At 41.6% G+C, this 19,213-nt stretch overlaps 1 protein-coding gene across 5 annotated transcripts in view; it reads left to right on the top strand.

Moving 5' to 3' along the window:
* The window catches only part of CAMTA1 (calmodulin binding transcription activator 1), a 2,204,257-nt gene that overhangs the window by 1,744,947 nt on the left and 440,097 nt on the right, over positions 1-19,213 (top strand). For all 5 annotated transcript variants that reach the window (XM_073561724.1, XM_073561725.1, XM_073561726.1 and 2 more), the window contains exon 6: positions 1,392-1,545. In XM_073561724.1, the coding sequence (XP_073417825.1) occupies positions 1,392-1,545 (154 nt within the window). The remainder of the gene's footprint in view (positions 1-1,391; positions 1,546-19,213) is intronic.

The following is a 19,213-nucleotide window of genomic DNA, read 5'->3' as shown; positions in this document are numbered from 1 at the left end:
TGTAAAGTACTACGGGGGCAGTTGGCATTGTTGGCTACAAATAATACCGCAAACCGTGCTTATTTTTCATCTTGTTACAAAATCGTTACATGAAGTGTCATAATTATTGCAAGATATGATATTGTTTTCCTGTACAGGACAAAATGGCTTAAAAAAGGGGTTGGACTCTTTTTTTTTATTTTAACATATGTCTTAAAGACATGATTTCATACCACTTAGTAATATAAAGGTATTACAGGTTCTCCACAGACTGCACAGAGCTCCTGTTCTCAGTGGCCGCTAGTGGAGGAGGGTCATGTGACCGGCTCTGTCCGTAGCCTCCAGCAATTACAAATCTGCTTCCCCATGTGCAGTCTCTTTCTATTGGAGGAGGCTGAGGACAGAACAGGTCACATGACCCTTCTCCACCAGCGGCCATTGATAACATGAACTCTATGTAGTCTATGATGGAGACCATACTAACAAGTGCAGGAGGAGAACATGTAATACTTACTGTACTGTATATATTAGTAAGAGGCATAAAGTGATGTCCCCAAAATGTGTGAAAATAAAGTGGTCAATGCCTTTAAGGCTTCCAAGCTGGCAGAACATGACGATTTCAGTGGAATCAGTCTATTAATTAACATGTATGAGGGCCTCTCATTTCTTTCCAGACAGATGACCCTGTAGAGATAATATCTCCTGGCACCCATATTCACATAAATAGTCAGGTTCACACTTAACACATATGCAGAATTCACTAAGTATGAATCTGAATGCCGATCCTTTTGTTCTCCAGACAGATAATCCGCCTCCAGATGAGCATGGTGGCGGCTGGCTCCACTCTCCCCATAAAGCACATATAAATAGTAGGCTCAGCCTAATTTTTAAGATATTCATGTACAAAGGGGAGACAGAAGAGATAGCTGCAGTGGTTTAGCCATCAGATATCTAAGGTATATGGGTGTTTAAAGTATTTGTTTTGCCCCAAAGGAACCCTTTCCATGACCAATTCCACACCATCTTGTTTGCAGACAATGCAGTTCATTTCTACTAATGCGGTAGTGTTATAGAAGTTGTGAACAAGCAATGGGGATGGCTACCGGGCCCTCTGTCTCCATGGGTTTGTTGGCAGCGACATGGGCTGGCTGTATGGCAAGTAGTATTTACAGGTTATAATTGTTGTGTAACAAGGACATAGTATTATTTGGAGGCTCTTGGCCCAAAACAAATCAGATAACAGGATTCTGTCACTTGGGAAGGGATTATTGATCGTATTTGACATCATTCAGAAACTATATAGATATTTTCAGCACTGGTTTCAGATTTCATGGCTAGCTCTTTCGTTATATGAATATCATGGAGATAATATGTTCAATTGACCTTTTTCTATGTCTTTTTTGCTTTTCCAGAATCCTGACATTGTATTGGTTCATTACTTGAATGTCCCGGCCATAGAGGATTGTGGGAAGCCATGCGGTCCTATTCTTTGTTCAATCAACACAGACAAGAAGGAATGGGCAAAATGGACAAAGGAAGAACTAATAGGACAGCTGAAACCTATGTGTAAGTAGTCTACCTGCTCTGTGGACCATTCTTGATGTTCACTTGGTATGTCCTCCTCTGACGCATGGTTCCATGACAAACTTTAGAGCAATTGTCTCTATGCTGTGATGATGAGCATTGTCCTTTTGTATCGGCTGAAAAGGCAGAGATTGGAATACACCAATATGGAGAAAGTGTGGAACCACCACCTACACATTTCCATAGGAAACACCAAAGCTAAAAGAAATATCCAGGATTAGATAACCATGATTGATTAAAAAAACAGCTCGGATTTGCCCATAGGTTGTATGCATCAATAGAAGAAGAAGGGAATACACAGGGCACTCCATAGTTCAGAATTTTTTTATTAATATTTGGATAGCAGTTTGTCATAAACAGGTGCTTTAACAGTCCCTATCACCAGTCTGGGGCTGCCCTTTTAATTTAGGAAAAGAGTACAAAGCCTCAGAGTGGTAATAATTCAAATAACTGTCATCAGGAAAATTGACCCTAATACCCAATAAAAGACCAGAATTTCTAGCAAAAATGTAGTGGAACCCACTATTTTTTCCCAATTGCTGTGAAAGATTGAGGTCTCGCATATAATCTCTGTTCTGTTTATTAGGACACACATTGCACTAGTAAAACTCTCACTTTACAATGCTTTACTAAGTACTTACCGAACAATATCATTATTAGAGCTGTTCCCATTCTGCCATGGCCTCCTAAAGTTTGCGTCATTGCTGGGTTAGTGCAGAGAGCGAGATATCGCTAAAACATGTGAGATCTCACTTCTTCATAACAAAGACAGCTACAGAAAGTCATGGGATCCTACTCGGCATACCCTAATCCCACAAACCAGAAGTTTGGACCTAATTTTTACGAGTCAGGTCCTTAACCCTTTTCCTTCAATGGACGTAATATTCCATCCATGTGACCTGGGACCTAAGTCCCATGGATGGAATATTACGTCATAGCGATCAGCTGCGCCCACGTGGTGAGCGCCGCTGATCGCGACCGGGTGTCAGCTGATTATCACAGCTGACACCCGGCACTATGTGTCAGGGGCAGTCACGGACCGCCCCGACACGTTAACCCCTGGCACACCGCGATCAAACACGATTGCGGTGTACCGGGGGTTAAAGGGAAGCATCGGCAGGGAGGGGGCTCCCTCCATGCTTCCCTGAGTCCCCCACAGCAGCGCAATGTGCAGTGCTGCTGCGGGGGGGCTCCATCCCTGCAGGTCCCCGAATCCAAGATGGTGACGGGGACCTTCGGGGGCCTGCAGGGAGCTGGCTTCCTCATGCCTGCAGGCAAGGAGAAAGCCTGTAGCACTGCCTGTGACAGACTGCTGATCTGTCACAGTGATCTATGATGTGACAGATCAGCGATCTGTCACAGGACAGTGATGTCCCACCTGGGACAATGTAATAAAGTTAAAAAAAAGTGTAAAAATAATTTTAAAAAAATCGCTAAATAAATTAAAAAAAAAAAATATTCCCTAATAAATTCATTTTTTGAAAATAAAAAAAAACGATAAAAGTACACATATTTGGTATCATCGCGTCCGTAACAACCTGCCCTATAAAACTGTCCCATTAGTTAACCCCTTTAGTGAATCCCTCAAAAAATAAAAATAAAAAACGAAGCAAAAAATAATGATTTATTATCATACCGCTGAACAAAAAGTGCAATAACGCGCGATCAAAAAGACGCATGTAAATATCCATGGTACCGATGAAAACATCATCTTGCCCCACAAAAAACGATCTACCACACAGCGCCATCAGCAAAAAAATAAAAAAGTTATAGCTCGCAGAATAAATCGATGCAAAAATAATTATTTTTTATATAAAATTGTTTTCATTGCATAAAAGTGCTAAAACATAAAAAAAACGACATAAATGAGGTATCGCTGTAATCGTACTGACCCGAAGAATAAAACCGCCTTATCAATTTTACTGCACGCGGAATGGTGTAAACGCACCCCCCAAAAGAAATTCATGAAACACTGGTTTTTGTTCATTCTGCGTCCCAAAAATCGGAATAAAAAGCGATCAAAAGATGTCACGTGCCCGAAAATGATACCAATAAAAACGTCAACTCGTCCCACAAAAAATAAGACCTCACATGACTCAGTGGGTCAAAACATGAAAAATTATAGCTCTCAATATGTGATGATGCAAAAACTATTTTTACAATAAAAAGCGTCTTTTAGCGTGTGACAGCTGCCAAATATAAAAACCACCATAAATAGTAAATCAAACCCCCCATTATCACCCCCTTAGTTAGGGAAAAATAATAAAATTAAAAAATTGTATTTATTTCCATTTTCCCATTATGGTTAGGGTTAGGGCTAAGGCTAGGGTTAGGGTTAGGGCTAGGTTTAGGTCTAGGGCTAGGGTTAGGGCTGAGATTAGGGTTAGGGGTGTGTTGGGGTTAGGGTTGGAGTTAGAATTGTGGGGGTTTTCAATGTTTGGGCACATCAGGTGCTCTCCAAACGCAACATGGCATCAGATCTCAATTCCAGCCAATTCTGCGTTGAAAAAGTCAAATGGTGCTACTTTCCTTCCAAACTCTGCCATGCGCCCAAACAGTGTTTTACCCCCACATATGGTGTATCAACCTACTCAGGACAAATTGCAAAACAACTTTTGGGGTCCAATTTCTCCTGTTACCCTTAAGAAAATGAAAAATTGGGGGCAAAAATATCATTTTTGTGGAAAAAAATGTTTTTTTTATTTTCACGCCCGGGCATTATAAACTTCTGTGAAGCACTGGGGGTTGAAAGTGCTCACCACACACCTAGATAAGTTCCTTAGGGGGTCTAGTTTCCAAAATGGGGTCACTTGTGGGGGGTTTCCACAATTTAGGGACATCAGAGGCTCTCCAAATGCACATGACACCCGCAGACCATTCCATCAAAGTCTGCATTCCAAAACGTCACTACTTCCCTTCCGAGCCCTGACGTGTGCCCATACAGTAGTTGTCCCCACATATGGGGTATCAGCGTACTCAGGACAAAATGGACAACAACTTTTGGGGTCCAATTTCTCCTGGTACCCTTGGGAAAATAAAAAAATTGGGGACTAAATGATCATGTTTGTGGAAAAAATATGATTTTTTTATTTTCACGCCCGGGCATTATAAACTTCTGTGAAGCACTGGGGGTTCAAAGTGCTCACCACATATCTAGATAAGTTCCTTGGGGGGTCTAGTTTCCAAAATGGTGTCATTTGTGGGGGGTTTCCACTGTTTTGGTATATCAGGGGCTTTCCAAACGTGACATGGTGTCCGATCTCAATTCCAGCCAAAAAAGTCAAATGGCGCTGCTTCCCTTTCGAGCTCTGCCATGCGCCCAAATAGTCGTTTACCCCCACATATGGGGTATCAGCGTACTCAGGACAAATTGCACAATAACTTTTAGGGTCCTGTTACCTTTGGGAAAATAAAAATTGGGGGTGAAAAGAACATTTTTGTGGAAAAAATATGATTTTTTAGTTGTACTGCTGTACGTTATAAACTTCTGTGAAACCCTTGTGGGTTAAAAGTTCTCACCACATATCTAGATAAGTTCCTTGGGGGTCTAGTTTCCAAAATGGGGTCACTTGTGGGGGGTTTCCACTGTTTAGGTACATCAGGGGCTCTTCAAACATGACATGGTGTCCGATCTGAATTCCAGCCAATTTTGCATTGAAAAAGTCAAACGGCGCTCCTTCCCTTCTGAGCTCTGCCATGCACCGAAACAGTGGTTCCCCCCCCACATATCAGGTGTCAGTGTACTCAGGACAAATTGCACAATAACTTTTGCAGTCCAATTTCTCCTGTTACCCTTGGTAAAATAAAAAAAATTGAACCTGAAGTATTTTTTTTGTGAAAAAAGTTAAATGTTCTTTTTTTTTTAAATATTCAAAAAAATTCCTGTGAAGCACCTGAAGGGTTAATAAACTTCTTGAATGTGGTTTTGAGCACCTTGAGGGGTGCCGTTTTTAGAATGGTGTCACTTTTGGGTATTTTCTATCATATAGACCCCTCAAAGTGGCTTCAAACGTGATGTGGTCCATAAAAATAAAATGGTCTTGCAAAAATGAGAAATCACTGGTCAACTTTTAACCCTTATAACTTACTAACAAAAAAAAAAAAAAATTTGGTTCCAAAATTGGGCTGATGCAAAGTAAACATGGGGGAAATGTTACTTATTAAGTTTTTTGTGTGCCATATATCTGTGATTTAAGGGCATAAAAATTCAAAGTTGGAAAATTGCGAAATTTTCACATTTTTCGCCAAATTTCAGTTTTTTTCACAAATAAACACAAGTTATTTGAATGAAATTTTTACCACTAACATGAAGTACAATATGTCACGAGAAAACAATGTCAGAATCACCGGGATCCATGGAAGCGTTTCAGAGTGAGGCTGAGTGCAGATGGAGTTTTGAGCCCTGCGGATTTTTCCGTGCAGAATGGAAGAAAACCGCAGGTCAAATGACCTGCATTTTTCCTGCGGATTTCTTCCATTTTTCACGCGGTTTTCATGCGGTTTTTGTGCGGTTTTCCATTGCGGTCTTCCCCCTGCGGATTTGGTAACAGGGGAGATAGAAAACCGCACAAAAGAAGCAACATGCTGCGGATTTTGTACCGCAGGAAAACCGCGCGGAAAAATCTGCAGCGTCTGCACAGCGTTTTTTTTTTTTCATTCATTTTAAAGGTACTGTACATCACAATGCGGATATGCAACGTTTCTGCGCGGTAAAATCCGCTGCGGAAACGCTGCAAATCTGCATCGTGTGCACATGGCCTTATTACCTCATAAAGGGACAGTGGTCAGAATTGTAAAAATTGGCCCGGGAGTTAACGTGCAAACCACCCTTGGTAGTGAAGGGGTTAAAATGGACAATGGGGGACCTTCCTGGCCACTTTTGTTGATGAGCGTTATTTTGAAAAAGAAATTTTGAGGCTGCCCTCTCTTTGCCTAAATAAAAAAAGGCAGTCCCAGACTGGTGATAGATGCTGTTAAAGGTAACATGCTCAGCTTTAGGGCAGTTTCACACGTCCAGATAATTCCGGTACCGGAAAAAACGGTACCGGAGCTGTCCGTGTGTCCGTGTGCATACGTATGCCATCCGTGTGACATCCGTGTGCTATCCGTATGTCCGTGTGTACCATGTGCTGTCCGTATGCTGTCTGTGTCCGTGTTTTTGAAAAATTATTTTCAATGTTAACCCTTTGACTTTTAAAAACGCACACGGACAGCACATGGACAGCATCCGTGTGTGGTACGTGTTTACACGGACCCATTGACTTGTATGGGTCCGTGTGATCCATGCTGTTGCACAAAAACGGACATGTCAGCGTGTTTTGCACACGAGACTCTAATCAAACTTTGATCAGAGTGGGATCCAATTCTCTCCCATGAGCAGAAGATGGCGTAAAAATGTCTCCATTGTATCAGTCCACTGAAATAGAACTGCACTCAGATGTAATCTGAGTGTAGTCCGATGATTTCCATGCATTCATTGACTTCTATGGTCAAGTGTGATACGAATATCAGATGAAATTTGGGCACAGTGATTTTTTCCTTGGACCGACTCTGTCCGAGAAAAAAAAATTGGACATGTGCACAGTCTCATAGACTAACATTGGTCAGGATCGTACATGGACCGGAAATACACTCATCTGCACAAGCCCTTAAGCAGAGCTATTCCATGAAGAGGTGTGGAACTGTTTCTGGAAGCCAAGATGTTCTAATCCTGGACCATCCCTTTAATGCGCTTGCTTCAATCATGCACACACATACAATATATTTAGGGTACTGCTCCTTTAAGAGTTTCATATTGTATACAGCATAGAAATAACTTTTATGTCCTGTAAAAAATCATGTTTTTAAAAAAATGTTTCCAGGCGCTAAAATTGCCATATTGATGATTTAATAATCATGTTCATTGAAATCCTCTCCGAATGCTGCTTCATACCTTGTCTGGGATCGGGGACGCTCCGCTGGCTTTCAGTGCACAAACAGGCACAGTGAACTGAATGTTAATGCTGATTGCAAACTAACATGCAGAGGAGCGCAGCACTTCTATCAACTGCTAGCTGGAACAATATAACAAAAATCTGGAATAAATTAAATTGCAAGTAAACTTAATCATTACTTTTTTTGAAAACAGAAGGAAAATCCATAGCTTTGAACCTATTATTAAATTGCAGTTAACAGGACCGGTTACCCCTGGGGCGTGCACTGCTTCGGTGTTTTATATCAGTTTTCACAAGAACCTTTTATTAATTAGCTCTTTTGAAAAGTTTACCAAGTAACTGGGATTTTGTGCAGAATTTTGTTAACCCCTTAACCCCCAAGGGTGGTTTGCACATTCATGACCTGGCCAATTTTTACAATTCTGACCACTGTCCCTTTATGAGGTAATAACTCTGAAACGCTTCCATGGATCCCGGTGATTCTGACATTGTTTCCTCATGACATACTTTACTTCATGTTGGTGGTAAAATTTCATTCATATAACTTGCGTTTATTTGTGAAAAAAATGGAAATTTGGCGAAAATTTTGAAAATTTTGCAATTTTCCAACTTTGAATTTTTATGCCCTTAAATCACAGAGATACAGCACACAAAAAACTTAATAACTAACATTTCCCACATGTTTACTTTACATCAGCACAATTTTGGAACCAAAAATTTTTTTTTTGTTAGGAAGTTATAAGGGTTAAAAGTTGATCAGCGATTTCTCATTTTTGCAACACCATTTTATTTTTACGGACCACATCACATTTGAAGCCACTTTGAGGGGTCCATATGATAGAAAATACCCAAAAGTGACACCATTCTAAAAACTGTACCCCTCACGGTACTCAAAACCACAATCAAGAAGTTTATTAACCCTTCAGGTGCTTCACAGGAATTTTTTTAATATTTAAAAAAAAATGAATATTTAACTTTTTTTCACAAAAAAATAATTCAGGTTCAATTTTTTTTATTTTACCAAGGGTAACACGAGAAATTGGACTGCAAAAGTCATTGTGCAGTTTGTCCTGAGTACGCTGATACCTGATATGTGGGGGGGAACCATTGTTTCGGTGCATGGCAGAGCTCAGAAGGGAAGGAGCGCCGTTTGACTTTTTCAATGCAAAATTGGCTGGAATTCAGATCGGACGCCATGTCACGTTTGGAGAGCCCCTGATGTACCTAAACAGTGGAAACCTCCCACAAGTGACCCCATTTTGGAAACTAGACCCCCCAAGAAACTTATCTAGATATGTGGTGAGAACTTTTAACCCACAATGGCTTCACAGAAGTTTATAACGTACAGCAGTACAATTAAAAAGTCATTTTTTCCACAAAAATGATCTTTTCACCCCAATTTTTATTTTCCCAAGGGTAACAGGACCCTAAATGTTATTGTGCAATTTGTCCTGAGTATGCTGATACCCCACATGTGGGGGTAAACAACTATTTGGGCGCATGGCAGAGCTCAGAAGGGAAGCAGCACCATTTGACTTTTTTGGCTGGAATTGAGATCGGACACCTTGTCGCGATTGGAAAACCCCTGATGTACCAAAACAGTGGAAAGCCCCCACAAATGACTCCATTTTGGAAACTAGACCCCCCCAAGGAACTTATCTAGATGTGTGATGAGAACTTTGAACCCCCAAGGGCTTCACAGAAGTTTATAACGTACAGCCGTACAATTAAAAAATCATATTTTTTCCACAAAAATGATCTTTTCACCCTCAATTCTTATTTTTCCAAGGGTAACAGGACCCTAAAAGTTATTGTGCAATTTGTCCTTAGTACGCTGATACCCCACATGTGGGGGTAAACCACTATTTGGGCGCATGGCAGAGCTCGGAAGGGAAGCAGCGCCATTTGATGTTTTTGGCTGGAATTGAGATCGGACACCATGTCGCATTTGGAGAGCCCCTGATGTACCGAAACAGTGAAAACCCCCCACAAATGACACCATTTTGGAAACTAGACCCCCCCAAGGAACTTTTCTAGATGGTGGTGAGCACTTTGAACCCCCCAGTGCTTCACAGAAGTTTATAACGCCAGGGTGTGAAAATAAAAAAAATCATATTTTTTCCACAAACATGATCTTTTAGTCATCAATTTTTTTTATTTTCCCAAGGGTATCAGGAGAAATTGGACCCCAAATGTTGTCCAATTTGTCCTCAGTACGCTGATACCCCATATGTGGGAGAAAACTTCTGTATGGGCACACATCGGGGCTCGGAAGGAAAGTAGTGACGTTTTGGAATGCAGACTTTGATGGAATGGTCTGGGGGTGTCATGTTGCTTTTGAGAGCCCCTGATGAACCTAAACAGTGGAATCCCCCCACAAGTGACCCCATTTTGGAAACTAGATCCCCCAAGGAACTTATCTAGATGTGTGTTGAGCACTTTGAACCCCCCAGTGCTTCACAGAAGTTTATAACGACCGGGCGTGAAGATAAAAAAATCGTATTTTTTCAACAAACATGATCTTTTAGTCCCCATTTTTTTTAATTTTCCCAAGAGTAACAGGAGAAATTGGACCCCAAAAGTTGTTGTCCAATTTGTCTTGAGTACGCTGATACCCCATATGTGGGAGAAAACTACTGTATGGACACACGTCGGGGCTCGGAAGGGAAGTAGTGACGTTTTGGAATGAAGACTTTGATGGAATGCTCTGCGGGTGTCATGTTGCCTTTTGAGAGCCCCTAATGTACCTAAACAGTGGAAACCCCCCACAAATGACACCATTTTGGAAACTAGGCCCCCTAAGGAACTTATCTAGATGTGTGATGAGAACTTTGAACCCCCAAGGGCTTCACAGAAGTTTATAACGTACAGCCGTACAATTAAAAAATCATATTTTTTCCACAAAAATGATCTTTTCACCCTCAATTCTTATTTTTCCAAGGGTAACAGGACCCTAAAAGTTATTGTGAAATTTGTCCTTAGTACGCTGATACCCCACATGTGGGGGTAAACCACTATTTGGGCGCATGGCAGAGCTCGGAATGGAAGCAGCGCCATTTGACGTTTTTGGCTGGAATTGAGATCGGACACCATGTCGCATTTGGAGAGCCCCTGATGTACCAAAACAGTGAAAACCCCCCACAAATGACACCATTTTGGAAACTAGACCCCCCCAAGGAACTTTTCTAGATGGTGGTGAGCACTTTGAACCCCCCAGTGCTTCACAGAAGTTTATAACGCCCAGGTGTGAAAATAAAAAAAATCATATTTTTTCCACAAACATGATCTTTTAGTCATCAATTTTTTTTATTTTCCCAAGGGTATCAGGAGAAATTGGACCCCAAATGTTGTCCAATTTGTCCTCAGTACGCTGATACCCCATATGTGGGAGAAAACTACTGTATGGGCACACATCGGGGCTCGGAAGGAAAGTAGTGACGTTTTGGAATGCAGACTTTGATGGAATGGTCTACGGGTGTCATGTTGCTTTTGAGAGCCCCTGATGTACCTAAACAGTGGAATCCCCCCACAAGTGACCACATTTTGGAAACTAGATCCCCCAAGGAACTTATCTAGATGTGTGTTGAGCACTTTGAACCCCCCCAGTGCTTCACAGAAGTTTATAACGACCGGGCGTGAAGATAAAAAAATCGTATTTTTTCAACAAACATGATCTTTTAGTCCCCATTTTTTTTAATTTTCCCAAGAGTAACAGGAGAAATTGGACCCCAAAAGTTGTTGTCCAATTTGTCTTGAGTACGCTGATACCCCATATGTGGGAGAAAACTACTGTATGGACACACGTCGGGGCTCGGAAGGGAAGTAGTGACGTTTTGGAATGCAGACTTTGATGGAATGCTCTGCGGGTGTCATGTTGCCTTTTGAGAGCCCCTAATGTACCTAAACAGTGGAAACCCCCCACAAATGACACCATTTTGGAAACTAGGCCCCCTAAGGAACTTATCTAGATGTGTGATGAGAACTTTGAACCCCCAAGGGCTTCACAGAAGTTTATAACGTACAGCCGTACAATTAAAAAATCATATTTTTTCCACAAAAATGATCTTTTCACCCTCAATTCTTATTTTTCCAAGGGTAACAGGACCCTAAAAGTTATTGTGAAATTTGTCCTTAGTACGCTGATACCCCACATGTGGGGGTAAACCACTATTTGGGCGCATGGCAGAGCTCGGAAGGGAAGCAGCGCCATTTGACGTTTTTGGCTGGAATTGAGATCGGACACCATGTCGCATTTGGAGAGCCCCTGATGTACCAAAACAGTGAAAACCCCCCACAAATGACACCATTTTGGAAACTAGACCCCCCAAGGAACTTTTCTAGATGGTGGTGAGCACTTTGAACCCCCCAGTGCTTCACAGAAGTTTATAACGCCCAGGTGTGAAAATAAAAAAAATCATATTTTTTCCACAAACATGATCTTTTAGTCATCAATTTTTTTTATTTTCCCAAGGGTATCAGGAGAAATTGGACCCCAAATGTTGTCCAATTTGTCCTCAGTACGCTGATACCCCATATGTGGGAGAAAACTACTGTATGGGCACACATCGGGGCTCGGAAGGAAAGTAGTGAAGTTTTGGAATGCAGACTTTGATGGAATGGTCTACGGGTGTCATGTTGCTTTTGAGAGCCCCTGATGTACCTAAACAGTGGAATCCCCCCACAAGTGACCCCATTTTGGAAACTAGATCCCCCAAGGAACTTATCTAGATGTGTGTTGAGCACTTTGAACCCCCCCAGTGCTTCACAGACGTTTATAACGACCGGGCGTGAAGATAAAAAAATCGTATTTTTTCAACAAACATGATCTTTTAGTCCCCATTTTTTTTAATTTTCCCAAGAGTAACAGGAGAAATTGGACCCCAAAAGTTGTTGTCCAATTTGTCTTGAGTACGCTGATACCCCATATGTGGGAGAAAACTACTGTATGGACACACGTCGGGGCTCGGAAGGGAAGTAGTGACGTTTTGGAATGCAGACTTTGATGGAATGCTCTGCGGGTGTCATGTTGCCTTTTGAGAGCCCCTAATGTACCTAAACAGTGGAAACCCCCCACAAATGACACCATTTTGGAAACTAGGCCCCCTAAGGAACTTATCTAGATGTGTGATGAGAACTTTGAACCCCCAAGGGCTTCACAGAAGTTTATAACGTACAGCCGTACAATTAAAAAATCATATTTTTTCCACAAAAATGATCTTTTCACCCTCAATTCTTATTTTTCCAAGGGTAACAGGACCCTAAAAGTTATTGTGAAATTTGTCCTTAGTACGCTGATACCCCACATGTGGGGGTAAACCACTATTTGGGCGCATGGCAGAGCTCGGAAGGGAAGCAGCGCCATTTGACGTTTTTGGCTGGAATTGAGATCGGACACCATGTCGCATTTGGAGAGCCCCTGATGTACCAAAACAGTGAAAACCCCCCACAAATGACACCATTTTGGAAACTAGACCCCCCAAGGAACTTTTCTAGATGGTGGTGAGCACTTTGAACCCCCCAGTGCTTCACAGAAGTTTATAACGCCCAGGTGTGAAAATAAAAAAAATCATATTTTTTCCACAAACATGATCTTTTAGTCATCAATTTTTTTTATTTTCCCAAGGGTATCAGGAGAAATTGGACCCTAAATGTTGTCCAATTTGTCCTCAGTACGCTGATACCCCATATGTGGGAGAAAACTACTGTATGGGCACACATCAGGGCTCGGAAGGAAAGTAGTGACGTTTTGGAATGCAGACTTTGATGGAATGGTCTACGGGTGTCATGTTGCTTTTGAGAGCCCCTGATGTACCTAAACAGTGGAATTCCCCCCACAAGTGACCCCATTTTGGAAACTAGATCCCCCAAGGAACTTATCTAGATGTGTTTTGAGCACTTTGAACCCCCCAGTGCTTCACAGAAGTTTATAACGACCGGGCGTGAAGATAAAAAAAAAACGTATTTTTTCAACAAACATGATCTTTTAGTCCCCATTTTTTTTAATTTTCCCAAGAGTAACAGGAGAATTTGGACCCCAAAAGTTGTTGTCCAATTTGTCTTGAGTACGCTGATACCCCATATGTGGGAGAAAACTACTGTATGGACACACGTCGGGGCTCGGAAGGGAAGTAGTGACATTTTGGAATGCAGACTTTGATGGAATGCTCTGCGGGTGTCATGTTGCCTTTTGAGAGCCCCTAATGTACCTAAACAGTGGAAACCCCCCACAAATGACACCATTTTGGAAACTAGGCACCCTAAGGAACTTATCTAGATGTGTAGTGAGCACTTTGAACCCCCAAGGGCTTCACAGAAGTTTATAATGCCCGGGCATGAAAATAAAAAAATCGTATTTTTTCCACAAACATGATCATTTAGTCCCCAATTTTTTTTATTTTCCCAAGTTTAACAGGAGAAATTGGACCCCAAAAATTGTTGTCCAATTTGTCCTGAGTACGCTGATACCTCATATGTGGGAGAAAACTACTGTATGGGCACACGTCGGGGCTCGGAAGGGAAGTAGTGACGTTTTGGAACGCAGACTTTGATGGAATGGTCTGCGGGTGTCATGTGCGTTTGGAGAGCCCCTGATGTACCTAAACTATTGAAACTCCCCATAAGTGACCCCATTTTTAAAACTAGACCCCCCGCGGTACTTATCTAGATGTGTGGTGAGCACTTTGAACCCCCCAGTGCTTCACAGAAGTTTATAACGCCCGGGCGTGAAAATAAAAAAAATCACTTTTTTTCCACAAAAATGATATTTTTGCCCCCATTTTTTTTATTTTCTTAAGGGTAAAGGGAGAAATTGGACCCCAAAAGTTGTTTTGCAATTTGTCCTGAGTAGGCTGGTACCCTATTTGTGGGGGTAAAACACTGTTTGGGCGCATGGCACAGCTTGGAAGGGAAGGAGCACCATTTGACTTTTTCAACACAGAATTGGCTGGAATTGAGATCAGACGCCATGTTGCATTTGGAGAGCACCTGATGTGCCCAAACAGTGGAAACCCCCCAATTATAACTCCAACCCTAACCCCAACACACCGCTAATCCTAGCCCTAGCCCTAACCCTAACCCTAGCCCTAACCCTAATGGGAAAATGGAAATAAATACATTTTCTTTTAATTCTATTATTTTTCCTTAACTAAGGGGGTGATAACGGGGGTTTGATTTACTATTTGTGGCGGGTTTTTATTTTTGGCAGCTGTCGCACACTAAGGCTATGTGCCCATGTAGCGTTTTAAACCGGACACTCAAAACCGTACTCCTTCCCAGAAAACGCGCGGTTTTTTCCGCGCGATTTTACCGCGATTATGTTCGCGATTTTCGCGTGCGAAATTCAAGCACTTTCCAAGCGATTTGAAGCATCGCTTGGAAAGTGATTGACAGGTTGGTCACACTCGTCAAACATAGTGTTTGACAAGTGTGACCAGCTTTTTACTATTGAGACTGCCTTTGCGGCATCAATAGTAAAAGATAGAATGTTAAAAATGATAAAAAAATAAAAAATCGGGGTATATTTACATTCCGACGTCCCACGCAGTCTCAGCGACGCTCCCGTTCCCAGCGATGCGTTGTGAGACCTGTGATGACGTTGGTCTCGCGTTGCTATAGTGATCTCACGAGAACGCTAGAGTAACGCGAGACTACGTCATCACAGGACTTTGCCGCAAGGCATTACTGGGAACGCTGAGGCCCGGGAAGGCTACGCGTGACACCGGAAGGTAAATATACCCCGATTTTTTTATTTTTTTTTATTTACAGGGGTATGGTACCCAGGGCCTGGAGGACAGTCTCCTCTCCTCCACACCGTGGGTACCAACCGCACATGAGACGCTTAACTTTGCGCATGGTGGGCATAGCCACATGCGGCAAGTGAGCGGTTCTCATGAATTCCTATGGGTGCGGAATCACGGCAATTCTTTGCGATTCTGCAAAAAGAATGAGCATGCTGGGTTTTTTTCCGCGATGCAATTCTGCAGCGGAGAAAAGCGCAGCATTAGTACAGCATGTGCGTTATGCCATAGGAATGCATGGGGTGCGTTCTGTACGAGTTTTTTAAATGTTTTCGCAGCGTTTTCGCGCTGTAAAAATAGTTTTTGCATCACCACATATTGAGAGCTATAATTTTTCCATATTTTGACCCACAGTCATGTGAGGTCTTATTTTTTGAAGGACGAGTTGATGTTTTTATTGGTACCATTTTCGGGCACGTGACATCTTTTGATCGCTTTTTATTCCGATTTTTGGGTTGCAGAATGAACAAAAACCAGCGTTTCATGAATTTCTTTTGGGGGGTGCGTTTACACCGTTCTGCCTGCAGTAAAATTGATAAAGCGCTTTTATTCTTCGGGTCAGTACGGTTACAGCGATACCTCATTTATGTCGTTTTTTATGTTTTGGCGCTTTTATGCAATGAAAACAATTTTATATAAAAAATAATTATTTTTGCATCACTTTATTTTGCGAGCTATAACTTTTTTACTTTTTTGTTGATGATGCTGTGTGGCAGCTCGTTTTTTACGGGACAAGATGACGTTTTCCGGGGTATCATGGTTATTTATTTGCGTCTTTTTGATCGCGCGTTATTGCACTTTTTGTTTGGTGGTATGATAATAAATCATTATTTTTTGCTTCGCTTTTTATTTTTTTTTTAAGGGGTTCGCTAAAGGGGTTAACTAATGGGACAGTTTTATAGGGCGGGTCGTTACGGACGCGGCGATACCAAATATGTGTACTTTTATTGTTTCGTTTTTTTTATTTCCAAAAAATGAATTTATTAGGGAATATTTTTTTTTTTAATTTATTTAGCGATTTTTTAAAAAATTATTTGTACACTTTTTTTTTATTTTCTTAACTTTATTACATTGTCCCAGCGGGACATAACTGTCGTGTGACAGATCGCTGATCTGTCATATCACAGATCACTGTGACAGATCAGCGATCTGTCACAGGCACTGCACAAGGCTTCCTTTGCAGGCATGAGGAAGCCAGCACCCTGCAGGGATGGAGCCGCCGCAGCAGTGCTGCACATTGCGCTGCTGTGGGGGGCTCAGGGAAGCACGGAGGAAGCCCCCTCCCTGCCGATGCTTCCCTTTAACCCCCGGTACACCGCGATCATGTTTGATCGCGGTGTGCAAGGGGTTAACGTGTCGGGGTGGTCCGTGACCGCCCCTGACACATTGCGGGTGTCAGCTGTGATAATCAGCTGACACCCAGCGGCGCTCACCACGTGGGCACCGCTGATCGCTGTGACGTACTATCCCGTCCCAGGGAATTAAGTCCCAGGGCACATGGATGGGATAGTATGTCACATGACAGAAAGGGGTTAAAGGAACCTTCTAGATGCCAAAAAACATATTTGCTAAATTATGACTGCTCCCTCTATGACCAGCAATTTTCTTCTATGGTATTCGCCTTATAACATAAGCTGATCAGGACGGTTGTAGTAGGACAATGATGGTGATAAGGTTATCTTCTGCAGCCCCCATCATGGATAACTAGTGCATACAATCCTTCAAGCTATTAATGGGAATCTTTCAGCAGATGTGTATATGGAATCTGAGAGCAGCATGATGTAGGGGCAGAGAGCCTGTATTGTTTAGTGTTCCCTTTATTTTTTGAGCAGTATATATTAAAAAAAATAAGTGGCACAGAATAGACCCATTTTCAGTGGATTACTATAAGCATTGTAAGTATTCAAGGGTGCGTATGTGAAGTTATGATGATCTGATCACTACTTGTATTCATTTAATGGGCAATGTTGATAGATACCTAACAGGGCAAAATAACCCCTTTATGTGTTCTGTAATGTCAGTGTATGGGACCCTTTATCACAACTATTTTAAAGTGCAATACAGCCCGTGGGTGGAATTCACATAATATGACCATGTTATTAACTGCAGTGTAGATGTCCTCATGGGTGGGGCTATGCTATGGGAGTTGTTTGCATAATTAACAAGGACCCTGGGGGCGTGTCAGAGAAGACTGTCATCTACCAATACTTAAAGAAAACCTTCTTAAGTAGCTGGAAGATTAATAAATTAAAATAAGGATATTCAAGACATTATTTTCAACAGGTTGCCTATAACCAGTTCACCACCTTCCATTGTTACACTTTTGTTTTTTGCTCCCCTTCTTCCAGAGCCATAATTTTTTTTTTTTTTTCAAATGATATAGCCATGTGAGGGCTTGTTTTTGTGGGACTAGTTGTGCTTTTGAATTACACCATTGATTCCACCATATAGTGTATTAGAAAATGGGGTAAAAAATCCAAATGCGGAGAAATTGTGAAAAAAAGTGCAATTCCACAATTGTTTTTTGGGTTTTTTATTTAAGATGTTCACTAAATGCTAAAACTGACCTGCCATTTTGATTCCACAGGTCAGTATGAGTTTGCAGATGCCAAACATGTATAGGTTCTTTTTTATTTAAGTAGTGAAAAAAAAAAATTTGTAAGAAAAAAATGGTGCCATTTCCCCGAGACTCTTAGTGTCTCCATTTTTCGTGATCTGGAGCTGGGTGAGGGCTTATTTTTTGCGTCCTGATCTGACGCTTTTATTGATACCATTTTGCGTTAGATACAATGCTTTTATCACCTGTTATTGCAATTTATTGCAGTGTTGCTGCAACTAAAAAAAAGGAAATATGGAGTTTCTATTTTTTTTCTTGTTACGCTGTTTACCGATCAGATTAATTCACTTTATATTTTAATTGATCGGACATTTCTGAACTCAGCAATACCAAATATGTGTATTTTTTAATGTTTCATTTTGAATGGTGCAAATTCAAATGGTGATTTATTTGAACTTTTATGTTTTTTAAAAAATTTTAGTAATTTTTAAAACTTGTTTTTTTTTACTTTTTACTTGCTTTAATAGTCCCCTTTGGAGACTTGAAACTGCAATCGTCTGATCGCCTGTGCTACACATGCTATGTGTGGCAAAAATCATCATCTCCTATGAATGCCGGCCACACGCCAGCATTCATAGGGGATTTACAATGACAGACATGAGGGTCTGCTGCAGACCCACGGCTGTCATGACAAATAACCCATTGGCACCACGCGTTCAGGTGACAGGGGTGCCGATGGATATGTCTCGTGAAGTGCTTCCGCCTGGGGAGGGATAAAAGCCGCAGTTATAGATTGACAACAGCATTTAACATGTGAACAGCAGCAGTTGAATTGCGGATAGAGGCACATGACACTGATCAGATCAGCTGCCATGTGTATTGAAAGATGCGGGCTCAGCACCAGAGCCTGCATCAAATGCAGGGACGTGACCGATGACGTACCTATACGTTCAAGGGCATAAAGGGGTTAAAAGAATTGTCTGGATGCACTATACTATTATGTGGTCCAGCACCCTCACCGATCAGCTGCACTCAGCTCCAATGGTGGCGGGATGTAAACACATGAAACAATCAATGTTCATGTGTCTGACATGATTGCTGGCTTACAATGGCAGCCAGGACCTGCTAAAGTCCCCTGTCGCTGCCATCTTGCTCCTCCTCCAAAGCTCAACTATATGCCAAGCTTCTAAGGAGACCAAGATTATTACTGCTGCATTACTGTAGTATATAGTATAAGCGATTGGATGATCAATGGTTCAAGCTCATAGAGGGAACTAAAAAATAAAAATGAAAAAATATTAAAAAAATTAAACATGTAATAAAAAAAATTTAAATTTGAACCACCTATCTTTTCTATTATTAAT

This window comes from Dendrobates tinctorius, unplaced genomic scaffold, assembly GCF_039654945.1.
Source record: "Dendrobates tinctorius isolate UK_male_01 unplaced genomic scaffold, ASM3965494v1 ptg000326l, whole genome shotgun sequence".
NCBI lineage: Eukaryota > Metazoa > Chordata > Amphibia > Anura > Dendrobatidae > Dendrobates > Dendrobates tinctorius.
The sequence above is the reverse complement of the archived record's forward strand: the minus strand, read 5'-3'. Positions and strand labels throughout refer to the sequence as shown.